The 20,533-nt window shown below is 41.8% G+C and overlaps 1 protein-coding gene across 6 annotated transcripts in view; it reads left to right on the top strand.

Moving 5' to 3' along the window:
* The window catches only part of LOC119649754 (MAGUK p55 subfamily member 6), a 33,207-nt gene extending 23,672 nt beyond the window's left edge, over nucleotides 1-9,535 (top strand). For 5 of the 6 annotated variants that reach the window (XM_038052058.1, XM_038052067.1, XM_038052073.1 and 2 more), the window contains 7 exons: nucleotides 2,797-2,895; nucleotides 3,100-3,261; nucleotides 3,323-3,533; nucleotides 8,524-8,694; nucleotides 8,778-8,941; nucleotides 9,006-9,080; nucleotides 9,145-9,321. In XM_038052058.1, the coding sequence (XP_037907986.1) occupies nucleotides 2,797-2,895; nucleotides 3,100-3,261; nucleotides 3,323-3,533; nucleotides 8,524-8,694; nucleotides 8,778-8,941; nucleotides 9,006-9,080; nucleotides 9,145-9,321 (1,059 nt within the window). Of the gene's footprint in view, nucleotides 1-2,796; nucleotides 2,896-3,099; nucleotides 3,262-3,322; nucleotides 3,534-8,523; nucleotides 8,695-8,777; nucleotides 8,942-9,005; nucleotides 9,081-9,144 lie in introns of all 6 variants that reach the window. The other variant, XM_038052050.1, reaches the window with a different exon arrangement.
* Nucleotides 9,536-20,533: the final 10,998 nt, after the last annotated feature.

The raw sequence follows: 20,533 nt of genomic DNA, 5'->3' as shown, positions 1-20,533 counted from the left end.
ATTTCTCCGTCAGCGAGAAATACTGTGAGTCAACACCTTCCTTGGAGATTATGCTGTTGTGTGAGAATATCTAATCGGTAATTACCACGGATAAAATAAGTCGAGCTATAAACTCTGCAAATAAATCCCAGACGGTATCATGCTCAAGAAACAGCAAGAAAGAGTTGTGCTGTGGCTTGTAGACCTTACTGGAGCTGTATTTTCTTTAAATACATACCGTACTGCTGGAAATACGCGCATAACTTCTGAACGCGTGGTGAATAGGAGGTTTTGAACAACCTCCGCATTCCCTTGACTTGGTGCCTGCAAAATCCTATCTGTTCACTTCTCTGAAGGTGCACATGATTGAAAAAAGTTTGTTACGCGCGAAGAAGTGCAGGGGGATGTAGAGAAGTGGGCGAAGAAGCTAATGGCAAACGTTTTCGATGTGACATCAAGAAATTAGTCCCCCGCCTCACTACCTCCATCGAAATTAATGGCGACTATGTTGAAAAATAGCTTACATATGTACAAATGTAATACTTCGTTATTTCTTTTAAATAAAATCTGATTAATAGTGATGGATGAAATTCTACGGATATTAGACACGGGCCGGCCAAAGAAAGGGGCGTATGCGGACGGTTTCGTGATATTAGTATCAAAGATTCCCTTCGTTGTGAGGAAATCAATGGGTGCGCGTTGGAAAAGTTGGGCATGTGGTCTGCAAGATGCGGACTCGTCATAAATTCAATCAAAGCGGTGCTGATGCTATTTACCACTAAGAAAAGGGTACTTGAATTCCACTTTCCACGGCTAAACAGACTGAGATTGGCATTACCCCAATGTAAAATATCTGAAGTCAAGAACGCCTGTATAGCTTCCTACTCTTGCAAGAGGACCTTTTTCCTAATGTACGGTTTTATTGTGTGATGGCTGGTGCTCAGCAAGAAATACGGTAGAACCAATCTTAATAGGATTCTAAGAACCGCGTATGCAGGTATTGCTGGGACTCTGCAGTCTTGCCAGGCAGATGCTCTCAATGTTCTCCTGCACCTCTTCCTTCTGGACCTCCACATTAAATACACTGCAGCGTGCCGTGTCGTCAAACTATGGGCGCGCTGATGTTGGACAGCAACGCTCTACGGCCATAGGAACATCCTAGACGAAGTACCTCGGGAAATCTGGGCATTTCCAAAAAATACACCAAAGACAATTCGAGCTTCAAGAGGAGTTTAACTGTGGGCTTCTCAACCAGGGCAGAGTGGAAATCCGGCGACTTGTTGCAAGGTAAGGCACACAATAATCTTCATCGACAGATCAAAGATGGTCTGTTCAGTCGGTGCAAGTCTTCCGAGATTCGCCGTTGCACTTCAAATGGAGGCGATACTGAAAGTCTCCCAATGGCTGAGTATACTCTGAATCCCAATCGTAACATAGTCATTCTGATCCACAGTGCAATAATGCGCTAAGCAGGCTGGGAAGCAAAAGCAGTTTCATCTGGGTTCCTTGTCATAGAAATGTAGAGGGGAATGAGTAGGACGGCCGATATTTTCTCAAAAATTACAAAAGGGGCAAGTGAGCACTCTCAGTAAAAGAATAAACCCGCCCCTAAACCTCTTAGGTCTTTTCAATACCGATGGAAACTATAACCAAACAACAGACGCAGAACAAAGAATGATTATAAAATTTTTGACAAAGGAGGTGAATCCGACCGAAATTTTGCCCTATTTGCGACCACAGTAAAGAGAATGTAGAGAATGAGAGCCACGATTACCTTTCAAGGGCAAGTGTGATCGACGCCAACGTCGAGGAAAATCAGCGAATGACTCCACACGGAACATCCATATTAAGATTCGAAAGCTCCAGTGGGCACGTCATATGGAGCGTATCGACGACAGAAGAATTCCAAGCAAAGGGAAAGGTAAACGACTACCTGGGAAAACCCGAAACAGATGGGAGAACTCAAATTATAAGCTGCTCGGTTTCAAATATTGTAAGGCGCGGTCACTCGACCGAGAAGTGTAGGGACCGGCACTTGAAGAGACTAAGGACCAATATCGGATTGTAGCGCCTTCGAGGAGCACGATTGTTAAATCAGGGTGGGAAGAGCAGCGAGGGTTCACCAGTGAAGGCCAAGGCGCTTTTCACATCGCGAAACACTATTGCGAAAATGGCATATTGAAGAAAAAGGAAGACAAAATCGGTAAAATGAGCCTTCTTCCTTCTTCTCGACAACGCTAGGGCTCAAGGAAAAAATTGTATATATTTAGATGGAAGTTTACAGAGATTACGTTGGGGCATATCACCCGGAAGCCCTATTTCGATCAAATGGTTCACAGAAACTAACCGAATTTTACTGAGAATTGTTCCTACATTTTGACCTTTCATTTTCCACTTATAATACGATCTTAATTGCGATTTTAATTACAATCGATTTACCCACCACCCAAATTTATTATATTTTTTTGTATATAAATCTCAAATTATGCTTTAGAGACTTTCTTTTCGTATGCAGTTATCTTGTTACTGCTTGCCAAATTCGAATTCAATTTAATATTTTCGCAAGTTAAATAAATTGCTATTCCTAATTATGCATCAAATTTTTAAATGGAATGCTATCAAATACATATTCAGCTAATTTTTGAATATTTAACCATGTTCTTTTTTTACTGCTAAAATAATAGATAATTCTCGCATTCAATGTCTTCCATTGTATTTAGTTTGCATTAGTTAATTATTCGCCTAACTGGTAGTAACAATGAAAAGAATATTCCACTACTGCAAGTCATGTAATATTTTTTTCTTTCTTTTTCAAAGTGTTATATGCGAGCCCTGTTCGACTACAATCCCGAGGAAGATACACTTTTGCCATGCCAAGATATTGGAGTAGCCTTCAAGCATGGCGATATTTTGCAGGTAATGCTTATTGAATATATTTTGAGACTTAAATTGTATAATATATTGGGTTCTATCATTTTTTACTATTAAAATTTATTGTCCTTTTTGCTACTAGTTGGGACCTAATAATATTAAAAAACAGCTATGTTCGCTCGAACGCAAGCTTAAATAAAATTACAAAAAAAAAAAACAAGTAAAAAATGCTTTATATATTTTCATTAGATCATCAACGTCAAAGATCCTAATTGGTGGCAAGCGAAGAACCTATCGAATCCAGAAAGTGAAATTGGTCTCATTCCGTCACAAGAACTTGAGGAACGCCGAAAAGCGTATGTTCCTCCCGAAGCAGATTACGTGCATAAAATCGGAATATGTGGAACAAGGGTAACAAATTGACGGTCTTGATCCTAAATAAGTTAAAATTAAAAAAATTATTCCCCTTTAGATATCAAAAAGGAAGAAGAAAACCATGTACAAATCAATGGCAAATTGCGATTTTGATAAAGCCGATCTGATGTTATATGAAGAAGTGACGAGAATGCCTCCGTTCAAACGAAAGACTTTGGCCTTAGTTGGTGTACGAGGAGTTGGACGACGTACACTAAAAAATCGTCTAGTTAACAGTGATCCAGATAAATTTGGAGCAGTTATTCCACGTAAGTAGAGATTTTTAATAAAAGTAATCATAATAGGTGATGGAATTATATTCATTTATACGTTGAAAACCAATTTATTGAGAAGATATAGAGAGAAGACCCATTTCTGCAGTACGGGGGAAAGTGTGCATTGCGGTGAGGGGAGAGGACCTTGCTCGGTTCCTTATAATATATTTTTGTTTCGGATTTACTTCCTTTGCACAACAATGTGTTACGATGAGAGTCCAGCGTTGCATCACCTTAGCACCAACATGGTCACCAAAGCTGTCAACCAATCAAACTGCCCTAGCAGGTTTGCCAGTTGTGAACACCGACAGCGCGTGATAATATGAGGAATCGGCTGGCACGTGCTGGAGCCGAATGCTAGCAGTTGGACGAGATGAGAGGCGAAGTTCTTGGTTCTCAAATATTACCTCCCTGACAGGACCAGAGATTTTATCACGTGCCTTGACGAAATTCAACAATTTTGAAATAAAAATCGAGACCACGCAAATTGCTTTGAACCCAAAGCATGATGGCACATCAAATTTTCGGTTTCATCTTTGGTTAAGTAACGTGAGGGGATTTGGATTTTAATAAAAACTCCACCACAATATACGAGCGGGAACTAGTGGAATCGTCATTATATTCTAGTGATTAGCATGGCCGTTTTTTTACCCTGCTCTCATAGTTGACAGCAGCCAACTCCAGAAAATCTTCCGAAGTTCTAGTGTACTTTGGATTGAGTAAGGTTTCCATTTCCAATATCTACTGAGGCAGCATTATGAATTTTGCAGATACTATGTGTAGGGCCGTAGAGAGAAAATTTGAGACCGGGTGAAAATTGTGCGGACCTCTTTAATATTCCTTTCCTTCATTGAAATTTCTATTCCAGACCCAGGGGGAATCACCCTGTAATGGCTGCTTAAAGATGGAATGGTCAAGGAGATCGGGACAGTTCAACTGATGTGTCCCGTCGACACGCATAGCATAGGAGGGCACTTTAGTCGCTCACATACCATTCACAAAATTTACATACCGTATTACATAATGCTTTTCTAGTTAAACCAAAATGGATTGGATGTCCCTACATATCAGCGAATTTCTCGCATGTATACGCTGAGACGAAGAATGTTTATTAACTAATTACACTGGAGATATATGAAATTAAGTGCCATGTCTACAGGGTGGAATGCTGTTTTTTTTTACAATACGTCATTTTTCTCAAACAATATAACGCTGGATGTTTCAAACTAAAAAATTTTAAATAGTATACCTGGCACTTGTTCATGATTGCCTTCCTCACAAGTGCGGTAGCACAATCTTGTTGAATTCAGATATTCTAGAATCGCGTTATGTCAAGCGCAGGCTGGAAGAGCTCCTGTTGTATTAGCAAAGGGAAGTAACGATTGGGTTTCACATTTACAGCACAACAGTTTTTCTGGAAGAAATAAGGGACCAAATTCGTGATGTGACTCGAATGCAGGAGTTTCTTGTGAAATTTCCCGAAGTTCTATAATAATCTATTTACATACATCCGTATACGCGGACATAAAGTATTACGCGAGGGCATAAAGCGACTACCTCCTGGGCATTCAAGTCTGAGCTTGCTCCCAATGAGCGTTTGGTTCTCCGATCATAAAATCTAAAAGAACAGGAATTTCACTTCGAAATTTTTGAAGCGTATTCTGGGATAGCTAAGTTACCGATCTGAACAACAAAAAAAAAATCGATTCTGAAAACCTTCTAATGTGTTTTCCCCCCTTAAGTCGGTAGAAACTATCGGATATTAGTAAACTTATCCGTTTCAAATTCCTATTGTTGGTTTTATCGAACAATTTGCAGTGTTCATTTGTGTTGACCAGATAGAGCTTCCTTTTCTTCAATCATTAGATTTCTTCAATTGTGTATCCGATTTTGACAGCTATTTCAATTAGGATATTTCGGTTTGGAATCCTTTAGCTACGGATACTTGATCAATCTATGGATCAGACAATTTTTGTGAATATGTGTGATTCGAAGTTGCTGGAATTGTTCTCTGTGTAACGGTTGGTTTCCTATTTGAGTTCGTCTACATTTGATATTAGGAGATCTAGAAACGAAATGCCTCCGTTAGATTCTGTTTCGGCGGTGAATGTTATGTTAGGGTGAACATTGTTGATGGTGGCTAAAATTTCATCAATTTTTCCTTGTTCCTCTCTCGCAAATCTATCATTTTTCAACCTGAACCATCATCATCAACGGCGCAACAACCGGTATCCGGTCTAGGCCTGCCTTAATAAGGAACTCCAGACATCCCGGTTTTGCGCCGAGGTCCACCAATTCCAATATCCCTAAAGGCTGTCTGGCGTCCTGGCCCACGCCATCGCTCCATCTTAGGCAGGGTCTGCTTCGTCTTCGTTTTCTTCCATAGATATTGCCCTTATAGACTTTCCGGGTGGGATCATCCTCATCCATACGGATTAAGTGACCCGCCCACCGTAACCTATTGAGCCGGATTTTATCCACAACCGGACGGTCATGGTATCGCTCATATATTTCGTCATTGTGTAGGCTACGAAATCGTCCATCCTCATGTAGGGGGCGCTAATCGCCGCCTGCTCGATCTGGATGAAGGCAGTTTGTACGTCTCGGGTGGTTCTTCCCATGATGTCGATATCGTCAGCATAGGCCAGTAGTTGGGTGGACTTGAAGAGGATCGTACCTCTTGCATTCACCTCAGCATCAGGTTAAAGAGGACCAGGTTAAAGAGGACGCATGATAGGGCATCCCCTTGTCGTAGACCGTTGTTGATGTCGAATGGTTTTGAGAGTGATCCTGCTGCTTTTATCTGGCCTCGCACATTGGTCAGGGTCAGCCTAGTCAGTCTTATTAGTTTCGTTGGGATACCGAATTCTCTCATGGCCGTGTACAGTTTTACCCTGGCTATGCTATCATATGCGGCTTTAAAGTCGATGAACAGATGGTGCAACTGTTGTCCATATTCCAACAGTTTTTCCATCGCCTGCCGCAGAGAGAAAATCTGATCTGTTGCTGATTTGCCTGGAGTGAAACCTCTTTGGTATGGGCCAATGATATTCTGGGCGTATGGGGCTATCCGGCCTAGCAAGATAGTGGAGAATATCTTATAAATGGTACTCAGCAACGTGATACCTCTATAATTGCTGCACTGTGTGATATCTCCCTTTTTATGTATGAGACAGATTATGCCTCGTTGCCAATCGTCAGGCATTGATTCGCTATCCCATACCTTGAGCACAAGTTGATGGACCACTTGGTGTAACTGGTCGCCTCCATATTTAACCAATTCGGCTGTAATTCCATCGGCTCCTGGCGACTTATGATTTTTTAGCCGATGAATTGCACGGACTGTTTCTCCTAAACTTGGTGGTGGCAGTATTTGTCCGTCGTCGTCAGTTGGCGGGACCTCCAACTCGCCGATGTTCTGGTTGTTCAGTAGCTCATCAAAGTACTCAACCCATCGTTCTAATATGCCCATTCTGTCGGAAATCAGATTTCCCTTCCCTTCAACCTGAACCATACCGTCGGTAATAGCAGCTTCGTTTCGCGCCTGTTCAGAAGGCTGTGGTAGTTGGGTAGCCATTACGACTCTTTTTCGAAAGGTAAAGTAGGTTGCATTCATAAAAACTAAGGCTAGATTAGTGTAAACATCTACTTTTCCTTGCATTGTAGGATGTTGTCCACTTTGTTGAACCATAGCCCTAGTTTGTATATGGCTTATCTTGTAGATGTGTTTCAAAAAAATACCTTGAGATCGAATAATTTTGTTGTTTTGTATGAGTCCTACCTCTGTTAGTTTTTCGATGAGTTCAAAGGAGTTCTTTACAGCATATTGGCTGAATGGATAATCATTCTCTGACCAACCAATTTGCGATGCAGTATGTGGACAATTCCGAATCGGTGATGATCTCTCCTACTCTATCATTACTCTCCTTATGGCATCTGATCCATGGGAAGGATTGGTTCGGCATTCCACTTCTTTCAAGGCTTCCTCAACCCATTTGATTGAATCCGATAAGGTTCGTAACTTGAAGAAGTTCCCATTTGATAGTTTCTCCCTAATTGCAGAGTCTTTTCCTTCTTCTTATTATTATGGATAATAATAAGATTGTTACCTTTGTCATGTGTGTTTATCTTCTAGACACGTATTACACTTATTAGCGCAACCTGGATGAAGTGGTGGTCCACAACTGGTATCCTTTGTGATCGACGTATCAAGTTACCTTTAAAATCTAACATTTGCCGCAATGTCGTCCGTCCTGTCGCCCTCTATGGTTCTGAATATTGGCCGACTATAAAAGATAATGAACGGCGTCTTGCGGTAATGGTGACGAAAGTGTTGCGTTGGACTAATGGCGTGACACGCTTTGATCACATCCGAAAAGAGGATAAACATGATCGATTGTGAACCCAGAGTAGCCATTTTTATCCACCTTCATCGGCTCTGATATTTTCCAAACTTGGTCGAGAAAGTAGCCAAAGAATGTCGATACAATGTTGAGTTAGGCAATTCTTCGCGAAAAGATAAAGCCCCGACTGGGGAGCTCCTTATTAAGCCAGGATGTGGTACTCTCCGATCGGCAGGCCTAAGTTGAACTTCTCAACAGCTAGTACGATGGGCACTTTTCGAGCGTAGCTGTAATTTCAGGACTGCCTCAAGGTTCATTCTTCCTTCTGTAGATGGTCAAGGCTTGTGGTGGAACATTTCTTAAAACCAGATTCACTTAGCCTTCGACAAACCACAACCTTAACAAGATTTTAGATGGATTTATTTCGGAAATCAGCAATCAATAACTTTTATCAAACACGAAGGAAAAAAGCCCTGTGTCTGAATTCGTGTTCTTTTTCTGAAAATGCAATAATTGGTAACGACACTCCTACCAAATTCTAACATATCCGGTAGACAAGCTTTAGGACGATTTCACATAAATATATTTCTAAGAAAATGTGGGATTACATAAAAATCACAATATCATTCTCCATCATTCAGATACATCCCGTCCACCGCGAGCTCTTGAAGAGAGCGGAAAAGGATATTGGTTCGTAGATCGTGAAGAAATGGAAGAGGAGATCAAGGAAAACAAGTTCCTTGAATATGGAGAATATAATGGAAATTTGTACGGCACACATTTGGACTCGATACGTGATGTCATCAAAAGTGGTAAAATAATTCAAAAAATAATAATTTTCTAAATAAAGATCACGCATAGGAGCAGTTGCTATCATAAAATCATTTGATTGCAGGGAAAATGTGCATTCTAGACTGCGCCCCAAGTGCCCTTAAGATTTTACATAACAGTACGGAACTTATGCCATTTGTTGTGTTCGTCGCTGCTCCCGGAATGGAGCAACTGAAACAAATTTATGCAGAAAAAAGGGCCACGGGAGGTTCAAGTCGCAATTTGACGGTGAGAATCCACGAACATTCGATTATTTGAATCAAGACTTAACTCGTTTTTTTTTCTATTTCAGTTCGATAGACAAAGCTCGATTCGATACAGTTCTCGACGAGCACGTACACTAGAGTCATTAGCGTCGTTATATGAAGTAAGCTAGGATCTTTCTCAAACGAAATTTAATATTAACTAATTTTATCTTTTTCACCTTCAAGGATGAAGATCTTATATCAACTGTTGAAGAGAGCTCAATTTTACAACGAAAATACGAAAAATACTTCGATATGGTTATAGTTAACGAAGATTTTGATGAAACCTTTAGAAAAGTTATTGAAGCTTTGGATCAACTCAGTCACGAGCATCAATGGGTTCCAGTTAATTGGATTTACTAGTGAAATGACGAAGGACAAAATTAAAATTTGCACTTTCATAAGTTTTTTGCTCATTTTTTCTAAAAAGTCTAGCTAATTGCCTAAAAACTGCCTAAAGTATATATGTACGAGTAGAACCATGAACACAAAGTAGTAATGAAGAGAAAATTTAATTGATACAATTTTAACATTAGCATGCGGAAAAAAAATAATAAAAGTTCAATGAGAATGATAAGCAGCTTTTTAGTTGAGATTTGTGGGTTGGAATTTGGTTTGGACTATTAAGGCACTGATGTCCGGTGGTTAAGGCGCTAGACTGTTGCAGCGGAAGAAGCGGGGACAGAAGAGTGAACGGTTGACGATTAGATGCAACGCTGTTAATGCGTCGAACAAGTTGAACACCACCGTCGGCAAAAAAAAAACGCTTTCTTGATATTCAAATTGATCAAAGCCATCAATGGAAATAGGAAGAGTGCGATGACCCGTCAGACTGAGAATCTCGATTTTAGTCGGCAGTCCAACTTTGCTTATCTTTTCCAAATCTGCTCTGCATGCCATTGGCCATGGTCGAGAGTAGCAAAAAGAATGTCACCGATAACAAAAAAATTATTATCGCTGCCAGGATGAAAACCTTTTAGAATCCGCTTTGGGCTACAAATGCTGATCAGATTTTTGCACGATGAAGAACGACACATTTTAGGTTAGCATATATCGCTCTGGTAACAGGTATTAGTTTCTACGGAATGGTCAACTCATTGGGAAAGATCTCGAATTTTCAGGGTTCCCCGAGGGCATGAAGAACCCACCATTAAAGTGTTTGACCATATAAATATTTGCCACCGTCTGCAAGTTGTTACGTGATACGGTGTATGGTTCTGAAATAGTTATTATTAGTGGCAGCTTCTATTTCCCTAACCAAACAATGATAGATTTTTTGTCGTGGTGCCCTCCACTCCACTCTCAGAGATTCTTCACGGTATTGGAGCTCAAGCTCATCTTACTGCCACTCACAACGCTCAATAAAGTCTTCAGTTCGTTACATTTATTACGTTACGATCTACTTCTACGATTTGGCACTCACTTATGCAAGGCAACTAACGTGTCTCGCTCAAATCGCATTATTTATATACATAACTTTTTATAGTTTTTCGATCACGGGATACAGTGAGAAATCCGGAGCCTAAGGGGGAATTGCCTCCTTCTCTGTCGTTCCTTTTTGAAGCTGCGGTCTTATCATTATAATTACGGTCACCTAGACCCTGTTTCCCCAGGTGTTATTAAAGCCCATCTTGGCATTCAAATGAACACAAGATAATCGCAACGTCACCTGGAGCATGTGTCTCCTAGACTGCATTTAGCTGTTCATAAAAATTCTCATTCGCCTCCTCATCGGAAGTCTCCATTATTGGACCGGAATTTCATAGTTAGTGTTAGTCCGACACTGGATTCACACTTACTTCCGTCCGTCGTCACATTTCATGTTACGTAACTCAAACTCAATTGCTGTTGACTTTGAGTTGAGTCTTCATCCAAGAACTCCTACAATTGGTCGTCATCATACTTTTGTGGTCTAATATGCGCTATATTAATTTTCACATTAAAATCATCATCACCATCAACGGCGCAACAACCGGTATCCGGTCTAGGCCGGCCTAAATAAGGAACTCCAGACATCCCGGTTTTGCGCCGAGGTCCACCAATTCGATATCCCTTTAAACTGTCTGGCGTCCTGACCTACGCCATCACTCCAGCTCAGGCAGGGTCTGCCTCGTCTTCTTTTTCTACCATAGATATTGCCCTTATAGACTTTCCGGGTTGGATCATCCTCATCCATACGGATTAAGGGGGTCATGCCCGTGGCCGTTTTTTTTGCCTTTTTTTGAAAAATTATTTTGGAGGACTGGATAAAGATAGAAACGTGATTTTTTCACCATATATTTATTGATATCTCTAGTATATGTGATAAATTTTTCAGCTTGATATCGTGGCTAGTTTTCGGAATACGTGTCAATTTATACACCCATCTCTAAAAAAAGGTGTTTTTCTGCTGCCACGCTGGAGGGCGCTGTGTTCATCTAAGGGAAAAAAACTAAACGGCTTTTAATGTGGACAATATTTTACGGTCCGCAAACTAGGATGATTAGAAAATATTAAAAGGTAAATTTTTGGTGGGCTTTTAAACTTAATTTTTTGGATTTTGGTGTTTTTTACACCACGTCCGAGTGCAATTATCCTAGTTTACGGACCGTAGAAATATGTATTAAAGAAGTCGTGAAAATTTCAAAGAATTTGGTTGGATAGATTTTGAGCTATGGTGGCAGCCGATTTTCAAGATGCAGTTTCGAGAAAAAGGCATTTGAAAATTTAAATGTAATTATCAACAGTAAAATTTTAACTCACCGTTAATCTGCTATACCTGGTCCATAGAGAGCACCCTCCATTTCTTCAAATGTCTTGTAAGGCCGATTGTTGCTCTCTGGTTTCAATTCTGGCTCTTTTAGCGAGGTCAGTCGATCGTCGTTCGGACCGCCAAATTCGCGCTTCATTACGGCGGTCGGCATAAACCTGACATATGTGACCAGCTTGACATCCCATTGTCACTAGGATTTTGAGAATGCCTTCATTGAAAATAATTACAGCCAGAAAAGTGGCTATTTCTACAACCTTGGCCCCAGAATGAAAGTGTTTAAGAGCGAAAGTCCAGATCAATGCATTTAACGACTCATTGTTATTCTGGGTCTTTGCTCCTAAACATCTGTTCAAGAGATCATTCCGTGACAAATCTTCGTAGATTGGTTTGATGACTGTTTGAATTTCTTCAGTCAAAGGTGCCTTCTCGTGGTGGAAACTATCCAGTTCTCCTTTAACTTCCGCTTTGCGCCATTTGCACCAACTGTCCTCACCTGCTGGACAATTTTGATGCTGAGGATTTTCGTCTGCAGAACATTTATGGAAGAAAGTTGCCCAAATATCTTGCTTCATTCCTTCTATCGAATTTGCGTGTCGACGAATAGCCAGCCCAGAAAATGTAGTGAGGTCCTTATCAGTAACTTTTCCAACCCCTTTTCCACCAATGCCTTTGTGGTTCTTCTTTGCATTTCTAAGCCGCGTTCCCATTATTTTCTCGACATGTCCTTCGTATTCCTTTTTTACTACTACGTATACAGAAATACCGGAGAAAACTCCAGCAAAATCCAATATATTATACAATATACAAAACTTGTCGCAATTGGAACATCCATGTTCATGCTTGCTAAAAGTTTCTTTGCTGATGTTGATGCGAAGTCCTTTTTCTTCTCTGATAACTATCGATTCCCATGAAATACTCGTTTTTTAGTGCGAGCATGACGTTGAACGTTAAAGCCATCTCCCTTCGTACGATCCATTTAAAAAAATCACTGAACACACAAACAGCACAATACTTACGACAAAATATAACTGAGTATAGCTTGAAAGCCTTTCGGTGCTCACTCTAGACTGGATTATCCTTTTTATTCCAAACAGCAAATAAGTTTAGACAATTGATTGGTTTTACATCTTTTTATATTTATACCTGTGTTCGAATTTATAAGGCTCAGGTAAAAAACTAACAGATTCGATGCTCTTTCTCATCGAGTACTCTAGCCGCGGCTGCAAACTCCTTACCTGTTTAACACTATAATTTCTGAACGACTCGGAATATCGGAAAATCCCTTTGCCCACATATTCTCCACTATATATAGATACAATTCATGCAAAAAAAAATCGATTTCTCCAACCCGACACACGGGATGACCCCCTTAAGTGACCCGCCCACCGTAACCTATTGGGCCGGATTTTATCCATAACCTGACGGTCATAGTATCGCTCATAGATTTCGTCGTTATGTAGGCTACGGAAGGAAGGAGCGTATTCACGGTACGTTTCTACCAGCAAATGATGAGTTTTTGATTTTGATGCAATAAGAAAAGTAACACATGCCGTAAACGCTTTTTTTCTGGCACAAAACTGAACATGATCACTGAACGATAAAACACAAACGCAAATTTTTACCGAATTCAATTTGCCCATGTTTTTAGCTGACTGTGGGATGAACAAAATGATGTAGGCTGCATAGTTTCTGTCGGAGCCATCTCTTGGTAAAAACGTAGCCATAGAAATGAGTACTCTCGAGAATTTGTAGCATTAGAAATCCTGCTCAAATTGGCGAAAACCAATATTATGAAAGCCCTGGATACCGTTGTCAAGGAACGTTAACTCATTCCACAAACTAATTGGTTCACGTATACAATAGCCGAAGGTCGCAAATGATAAGTCTGTTCATATCCCAGGCAGAGATGTTTCGTTAGGAAGAGAGGACGTTCAAACTTATATTCCTTTCGTCGCATTTTTTGACAAGCGGGGAACACTACTAGGAAGCTTTTATTCCCCAACCGCAAGGAGAGGTGCTATTTCAGTAGAATATAAGACGCATTAGTTGTTAATGGATACTACTAACACCCCACTTGCTTCCTGAGAGGCCTGGTGGTTACGCGATCACTTTGACTATAGTGCTTCACTTGACCTCCTTTCTCAAACGAGTTTTGGACCTTTAATCTTGGAAATAGGGACTGGTATATACATATACAGTGGGAAAAATTGAAATCCGGAGATCCTAGTACGAAATACTTGACGCATGGACGGCGTCAGGACGTAAGCAAGTTAGTCCGCACACAACGAACAAAACAAATACGTGTCTGCACGCTAAATGTTGGTACCCTAACTGGAAAGACCGAGGAACTCGCAAGACCCCTTCGGAAAAGACGCATTGATATCTGCGCTCTGCAAGAAACCCGATGGTCTGGTGCCAAAAGCTGTCACATTGAACGCGAACGCAGTAAAAATGGCTACAAACTTCTCTATTTTGGTAACCCACACACTCAATATGGTGTTGGCATTGCCATCTCAGAGGGTTTCCGTGATGCCATTAAAGAAGTCGAACGATTTGATGATCGGCTGATGAAGCTCACCATTATATCAGCTGATCGCACTATTCACTTCTTCACCGCGTATGCACCACAGACAGGCCGACCTGATGCCGAGAAAGATGCCTTCTGGCAACTTCTCGATGAAAAAACTTGTCACGTGCCTGCTGACGATTACATAATCATTGCCGGCGACCTTAATGGTCATGCGGGTGAAAAGGCAGACGGTAACAGGTGCCATGGGGGAAAGGGGTTCGGAGCGCGCAATGAAGGTGGCGAGCGTATAATCGATTTTGCGGACACCCATGACCTTGTACTTATGAATACATGGGTCATCAAACGATTGTCTCATCTTCCCACATTTTATAGTGGGAACAATAAAACGCAAATCGACCATATTCTCATAAGACGCCAACATTTTACCACTGTCAGTGATTGCAAAGTCGTTCCCTATGAGACCATCGTACCTCAACATCGGCCGTTGATTGCCGTCCTGCGAATTAAGCCACCGATAAAACGGCGTGAGGAATGCACTGGCCCGCCGCGCATTAAATGGTGGCGATTTGGTGAGAAGAAAGAAGAAACGGTCTCACTCATACGATTGCCAACCATTACCAATGTGGAAGAATCGTGGAACCAAATGAAAGACACGATCCACAAGGCGGCCTCTGCAACCCTCGGGGTCACCAAGCCGGGTAAGCGGTACATCAACCGAGATACTTGGCTTTGGAATGATGATGTTGAAATGAAGGTCCGTGAAAAGAAACGCCTCTACCACAAATTTCTCGACGATAAAACGCCTACTAATTGGCAAATTTATAAGAATGCCAACCGGGAAGCAAAGAAAGCGGTCGCTGTCACCCGAGCGAACCATTTCAAAAATCTTTGCGATAAACTGGACACTCGGGATGGCGAGAGAGATCTGTATCGACTTGCTAAAAGCCGTGATGAACGCACACAGGATATCGAACACTTCTGTTGTGTTAATGACAAGCACGGTACTTTGCTTACCAACCGTCGAGCCGCAACGGATAGATGGCGAGAATACTTCGAGCAGATTTCAACTGAAGAATTTGTTCATCCTCCACTTCCACAATCATTGCCGACATTTGGAGCAGTTCCACCAGTCAGCGCAACTGAAGTCGAGGAGGCAATAAAACAAATGAAATCGGGGAAAGCAACAGGACCTGACGACATCGCATCTGAGCTCTGGAAAGCGAAGAGCTGGGACCCAACACTGTGGCTCAGTGAATTCTTTAACCGGGTTATTCAGGAAGGAAGAACACCATCTGACTGGCAAGAAAGTATCACTGTTCCAATATGGAAAAAGAAAGGTAGCCCAGCAGAATCTTCAAATTACCGTCCGATCCGGTTACTTTCCCATAACATGAAGATTTTTGAACGCATTCTTGACAACCGTATTCGCGAAATCGTTGAAATAACCGTGAATCAAGCCGGATTTGTCAAGAACTGCGGAACTACTGACGCAATACACGCTGCGCGGTTTCTCATGGAGAAACACCGTGAGAAGCATCACCCTCTTTACATTGCCTTTCTGGATCTAGAGAAAGCGTTTGACCGTGTACCACACGAACTCATCTGGTATACTTTACGACAACACTTCGTGCCAGAAGAACTCGTGCGCTGGGTTCAATTGCTCTACCACGATCCGAAAAGTAAAGTTCGAAGTATGGCGGGTGTATCAAAACCGCTTCGTGTCTCTGTTGGTGTTCATCAAGGAAGTGCCCTCTCACCACTCCTCTTTGTCCTTGTTATGGACACCGTCACACGGGATATCCAACGTTCAGCGCCCTACACACTGCTTTATGCAGATGATGTTTTCCTAGCATCTGATAGCAAAAATGATCTCGAGCAACTTGTTCAATGGAATGATCGCCTCATGCAACACGGTCTCAGATTGAATTTAAACAAAACTGAATTTTTGACGACCGATCCCCATGAAACAGGCACAATCACTGTCAGCGGCAGTGATCTGCCCAGAACTGAGCGATTTAAATACCTCGGGTCAACGCTATCAGCCAATGGAGAGCTGCGTTATGAAATTGCTTCACGCATTAACGCAACCTGGATGAAGTGGCGTTCCACAACTGGTGTCCTTTGTGATCGACGTATTAAAGAACGTCTCAAATCTAAAATTTACCGCAATGTCGTCCGTCCAGTCGCTCTCTATGGTTCTGAGTGTTGGCCGACCATAAAATACAATGAACGGCGTCTTGCGGTAATGGAGACGAAGATGCTACGTTGGACTAGTGGCGTCACACGTATAGATCACATCCAAAATGAGGATATCCGCGATCGTTATGGGGTTGCACCGATCGTGGAAAAGTTGCGAGAGAGGCGTCTTCGATGGTATGGTCACGCAATTCGTGCAAACGAGAATTCACTTGCCAAGATTGGTCTGAACATCGAAGTCGATGGTAAACGACCAAAAGGCAGACCTAAGCAACGGTGGCTTGATACGTTGGATGGGGATTTGAAAGCCTCGAGATTGCACCCAGATCAGGCATTCGATAGAGCCAAATGGCGAAACCGATCACGACGAGCCGACCCCGCTTGTGAACGGGACAAAGGCTGAAGAAAAAGAAGAAAAGACTCAAATCGTTTTATTTCATTGACTTTATTAACATAAGTTTTATTCCGTGCGATACATGAATTGCGTGGCAAAGGAAGTGCTATGATGACTGTTACGGGCGAAGGACGTGTGTAATGATGTATTCGTGGAGCGGAATATTGATGCGAATATGTACATATATGCTCAGAGAAATTGGATATCTGTCAAACATTTAAAATATACCAAAACAGTGACTCGAAACATAAAGCATGAAAACATTCATGGGGTAGTGTTCAATTGTCAGAAGCTACTCAAAACCTCTCCACTATCCTCGGATTCCGGATTTCAATTATGCCTACGAGGATAGAGTTTATTTGTTCGACCTCATCAACGGTTTTCTTTTATACCTTTTCGGTAATTTTCTGCAAAGGGGTTAAACTTTAGAGGCTGTAAAAATAGAACAAATCAAAATTTTCAAAAACTACCACGGGAAGTCATAGTGAAATGCTCACTGCACCACTAAAAGAAACTTGATAGACATCAATAAATAGGAGAAGAAGGGCCACAATGTTTAAAAAAGCAAACTTTCGGAAAAACGCGTTTAAAGATAAAGTATGGTAACATAAGAGAGAGAGAGAGAGAGGGGAGGGGGAACGCCCTCTCATTAAGAAAATGTTCTCAAATGGCCGCATTTTCTTCTCCCTGTTGAATCCGGGCCCTTTTTGCAGCTCCGCTCGGAGCGGTCGATGCGTTTCTCGTCTTCCAAAGTAATTCCCAACACGTCCATGACTTGCAAAATGGACAGAAAACCCTCGTTGAAGATCATTACTGCTAAGTGGGTGGCAATTTCAACCTGCCTTTTGCCCGATTGCAAATATTTTGGAGCTAAAATTCTAATACAGCTTTTGCGGAATTCGTTGCTGTTTTGAGTGTGTGCAACCAGGCATAATAATAACAATCGTTGGCACCACAATCCAACTAGATTAGGACCTTGAAATGTGTTAGTACACGTTTTTTAAGACCGTAACGGTACACTATAGTATACTGTAGGAGGCAATACTCTGAATTAAGGTACTCATTCAGAGCTGAGTCGACAACACATGTACTTTCTTGACTAGTCTCATGATCAGTTCTGCCTTGTTAAGTCGTCAATAAAATGAAGAAAATTTTGGAATTAAAGGAAAATAGAATTTCCTATGGTTTTTCGGGTAACCGATTATAGCTTGTCACAGAACGCATCAGGAAAATTTGCCTGATGGATTTCATTGCCACCATATCAGAGGAACGTTAGGGAATAAAGTACACCAGGATAATCAACTGTTCAGGGAAATTGTTTACCGTCGGTCGAAATCATTAAAATATTTCAATGAACATATTTTAAACGCACTTTGTAAAACATAATTGGTAAAATTTATCTTCTATAGCGATGAAAAATTCAATGCTCATTTTCCTTAAACGCTGCATCACCAACAACAGAGATGAAAAACTTGCTAATTTACTACTAACCCGAAACTTATCCACCCACTATCACGTGGAGAACAAAAGACGGGGTGGAGGTACTGATCCAAACTTTGCTACTAAGCGGCGGAGAGAGATAAATGGCGACCGCCATCTCTTATGAAAATAGAAGTATGCTGAGAAGGAGGCATCAGGAAACAAGATGTAGTTTTTGGAATAACTGCGTTGTTAATCTACGGCAGAAGAACACGTTCAGTATTTAATTGAGAGCAAAAAGGACAGATGAATGGGAGAAATATAACCAAACATCGTCTTGCCAATCGCCACGCATCAATACGCAAGTCTGCTTTGCGCCTGTTCAACAGTACGTCTGGTTACACTTGCCACAATATACATAACCGATCAGGCGTCACTCTTCTGGCATGTCAGGTCTTGGCGAACTATCAAAGAAAGCGTTCCAGGGATGTGGCCCTCCAGTGTCTCATACAGAGGAAAGCTGCCTCTCAAATAATCCCTCAATATCCGCTAAAGATAACCCGGCGCATAGAAAGAATTTTCGAATACGCCTAGTATATCTGCCCATCTTTTAGGCATTTCTGACGTCAAGTGATACGAGGACCAGTATCCGGCCAGATCCATGCCTCAGTTCGATAAATCGCCTCCATGACAGCATTCACTGTGAATCCTTGGACTCTAAAATCGAACTACATTGAGGATAAGATCACAAAAGGAAGTATTACTTCAGCGAATTTAGTTCTGATGAGCCTTTTGAGTATTTTCCCGGCTGCATCAAGTATACAGAGTAGTCGGTATGCAGAAGGTAATTCAGGATTTAATTTACCTTTGCTAATCAGCGCAAACCTCGCGCGAAAAAAAATGTCCGGCATCGTCTCATCCGGTATTAAATAGACACTGAAAAACGTTATCCGTAAACACACACGGGCCCGAACCCGAAGTCGGCCGCTATCCAATGCATCGTCCAGTGGACAAAGCCTTACTTTCCTCTAAACCTCCATTTTGTTTGTTGTTGGCGCTGGCAGTGGAATCAGTAAACTTGATGGAAGAAGGGAAAGATTGGGTACGATCACGTGAATAGCAAGTGTGTGATCAAAACGGTTTTAAGTTACCGCGGGCAAGGGCGACTTCGACACTCAACAAGTACCTTTTATGCGCTTTTTTAATCATGTACTTCGCAGTGGAGCGCATATAATCTTAAAGGGAGCAAGGTCTAATCATTCTTAGAAGCTCGAAACTTCTTCCGTAGTGCATGTTTCGGGTAGATTTTATAAGGATCTTCGTTGTGAACCCAGTTGGGTACGAACGCAGGCAAGCAGGGGAAGAAGGGACATAACAGGAGAGGAGATCCTACAGGATATTGTGAACGGTGCTGGGGAGACACGAAGAGCAACACAGTCAAAAGGATAGCTAGAGGAGTAGAAGATGAGTTCTGCGCGAAGTGTATTTTTTATTGCAATTAGGACTCCACCACCTATGGACTTACGAGATGCATCCCGGTCCTTGCCACAGCAGAAAGTGGAGTATCCTTCGGGGAGTTCGGAGTTTAATATGGCATCGTCGAGCCAGCTTTCAGAGATGCAGATGGCATGGCGTCGCTGAATCAGCACGGATAAATTGAAAGCCCCAGCTTAGTTGTTAAACCCCTAACATTTTGATAAAACAGAGGGACAGTAAATACGGATCCAGTTATATTGCTCGGCTAGGCAGGCGGGTTGTCTTGGAGTTTACCTACGAATTGGTGCGTTTATATGGCTTGATGAATACACCTTCAAGCTAGAAAAAAGGATTGCTGACATCAAATTCATCAGGATAAGTGACCTTGAAAGACGCTATCACTCGGTTGCTGTTGCTATTGTTTGTTTGACATAGAACAGAGAAGAAAGTATACTAACTTTGCTCTTTATGTACTCCAGTGTATAGCCCGTAGAAGTTATTAACGCTAGCCTGGAGATAAACCGCTGTTTAGGTGGGGAGGCCACCTTCAACCCGGGGCCACTGGCACGGATGAGTGAAGTGCCAGAATATAGAGCAGCGACGGGAAGCGGAACTTCGTTGGCAACGTGAACGACGTTAAAAGGTGGGGCGGCTGTGTTCCGATTGGTGACTTGCTGAGAAGACTACAGATATCGTCCCGTTGAAGGCGCGATGGAGCGAGACTGGATTGGAGACGCGGTGGGCCGTTACTCTTCAGTTGAAGCTTCTTATAGCTATGGTGCTACTGAAGTTGGTGGATGAGTTCAAA

Source organism: Hermetia illucens, chromosome 1, assembly GCF_905115235.1.
Source record: "Hermetia illucens chromosome 1, iHerIll2.2.curated.20191125, whole genome shotgun sequence".
Classification (NCBI taxonomy): domain Eukaryota; kingdom Metazoa; phylum Arthropoda; class Insecta; order Diptera; family Stratiomyidae; genus Hermetia; species Hermetia illucens.
Note: the sequence above shows the minus strand (reverse complement) of the source record. Positions and strands in the feature narration are given on the sequence as shown.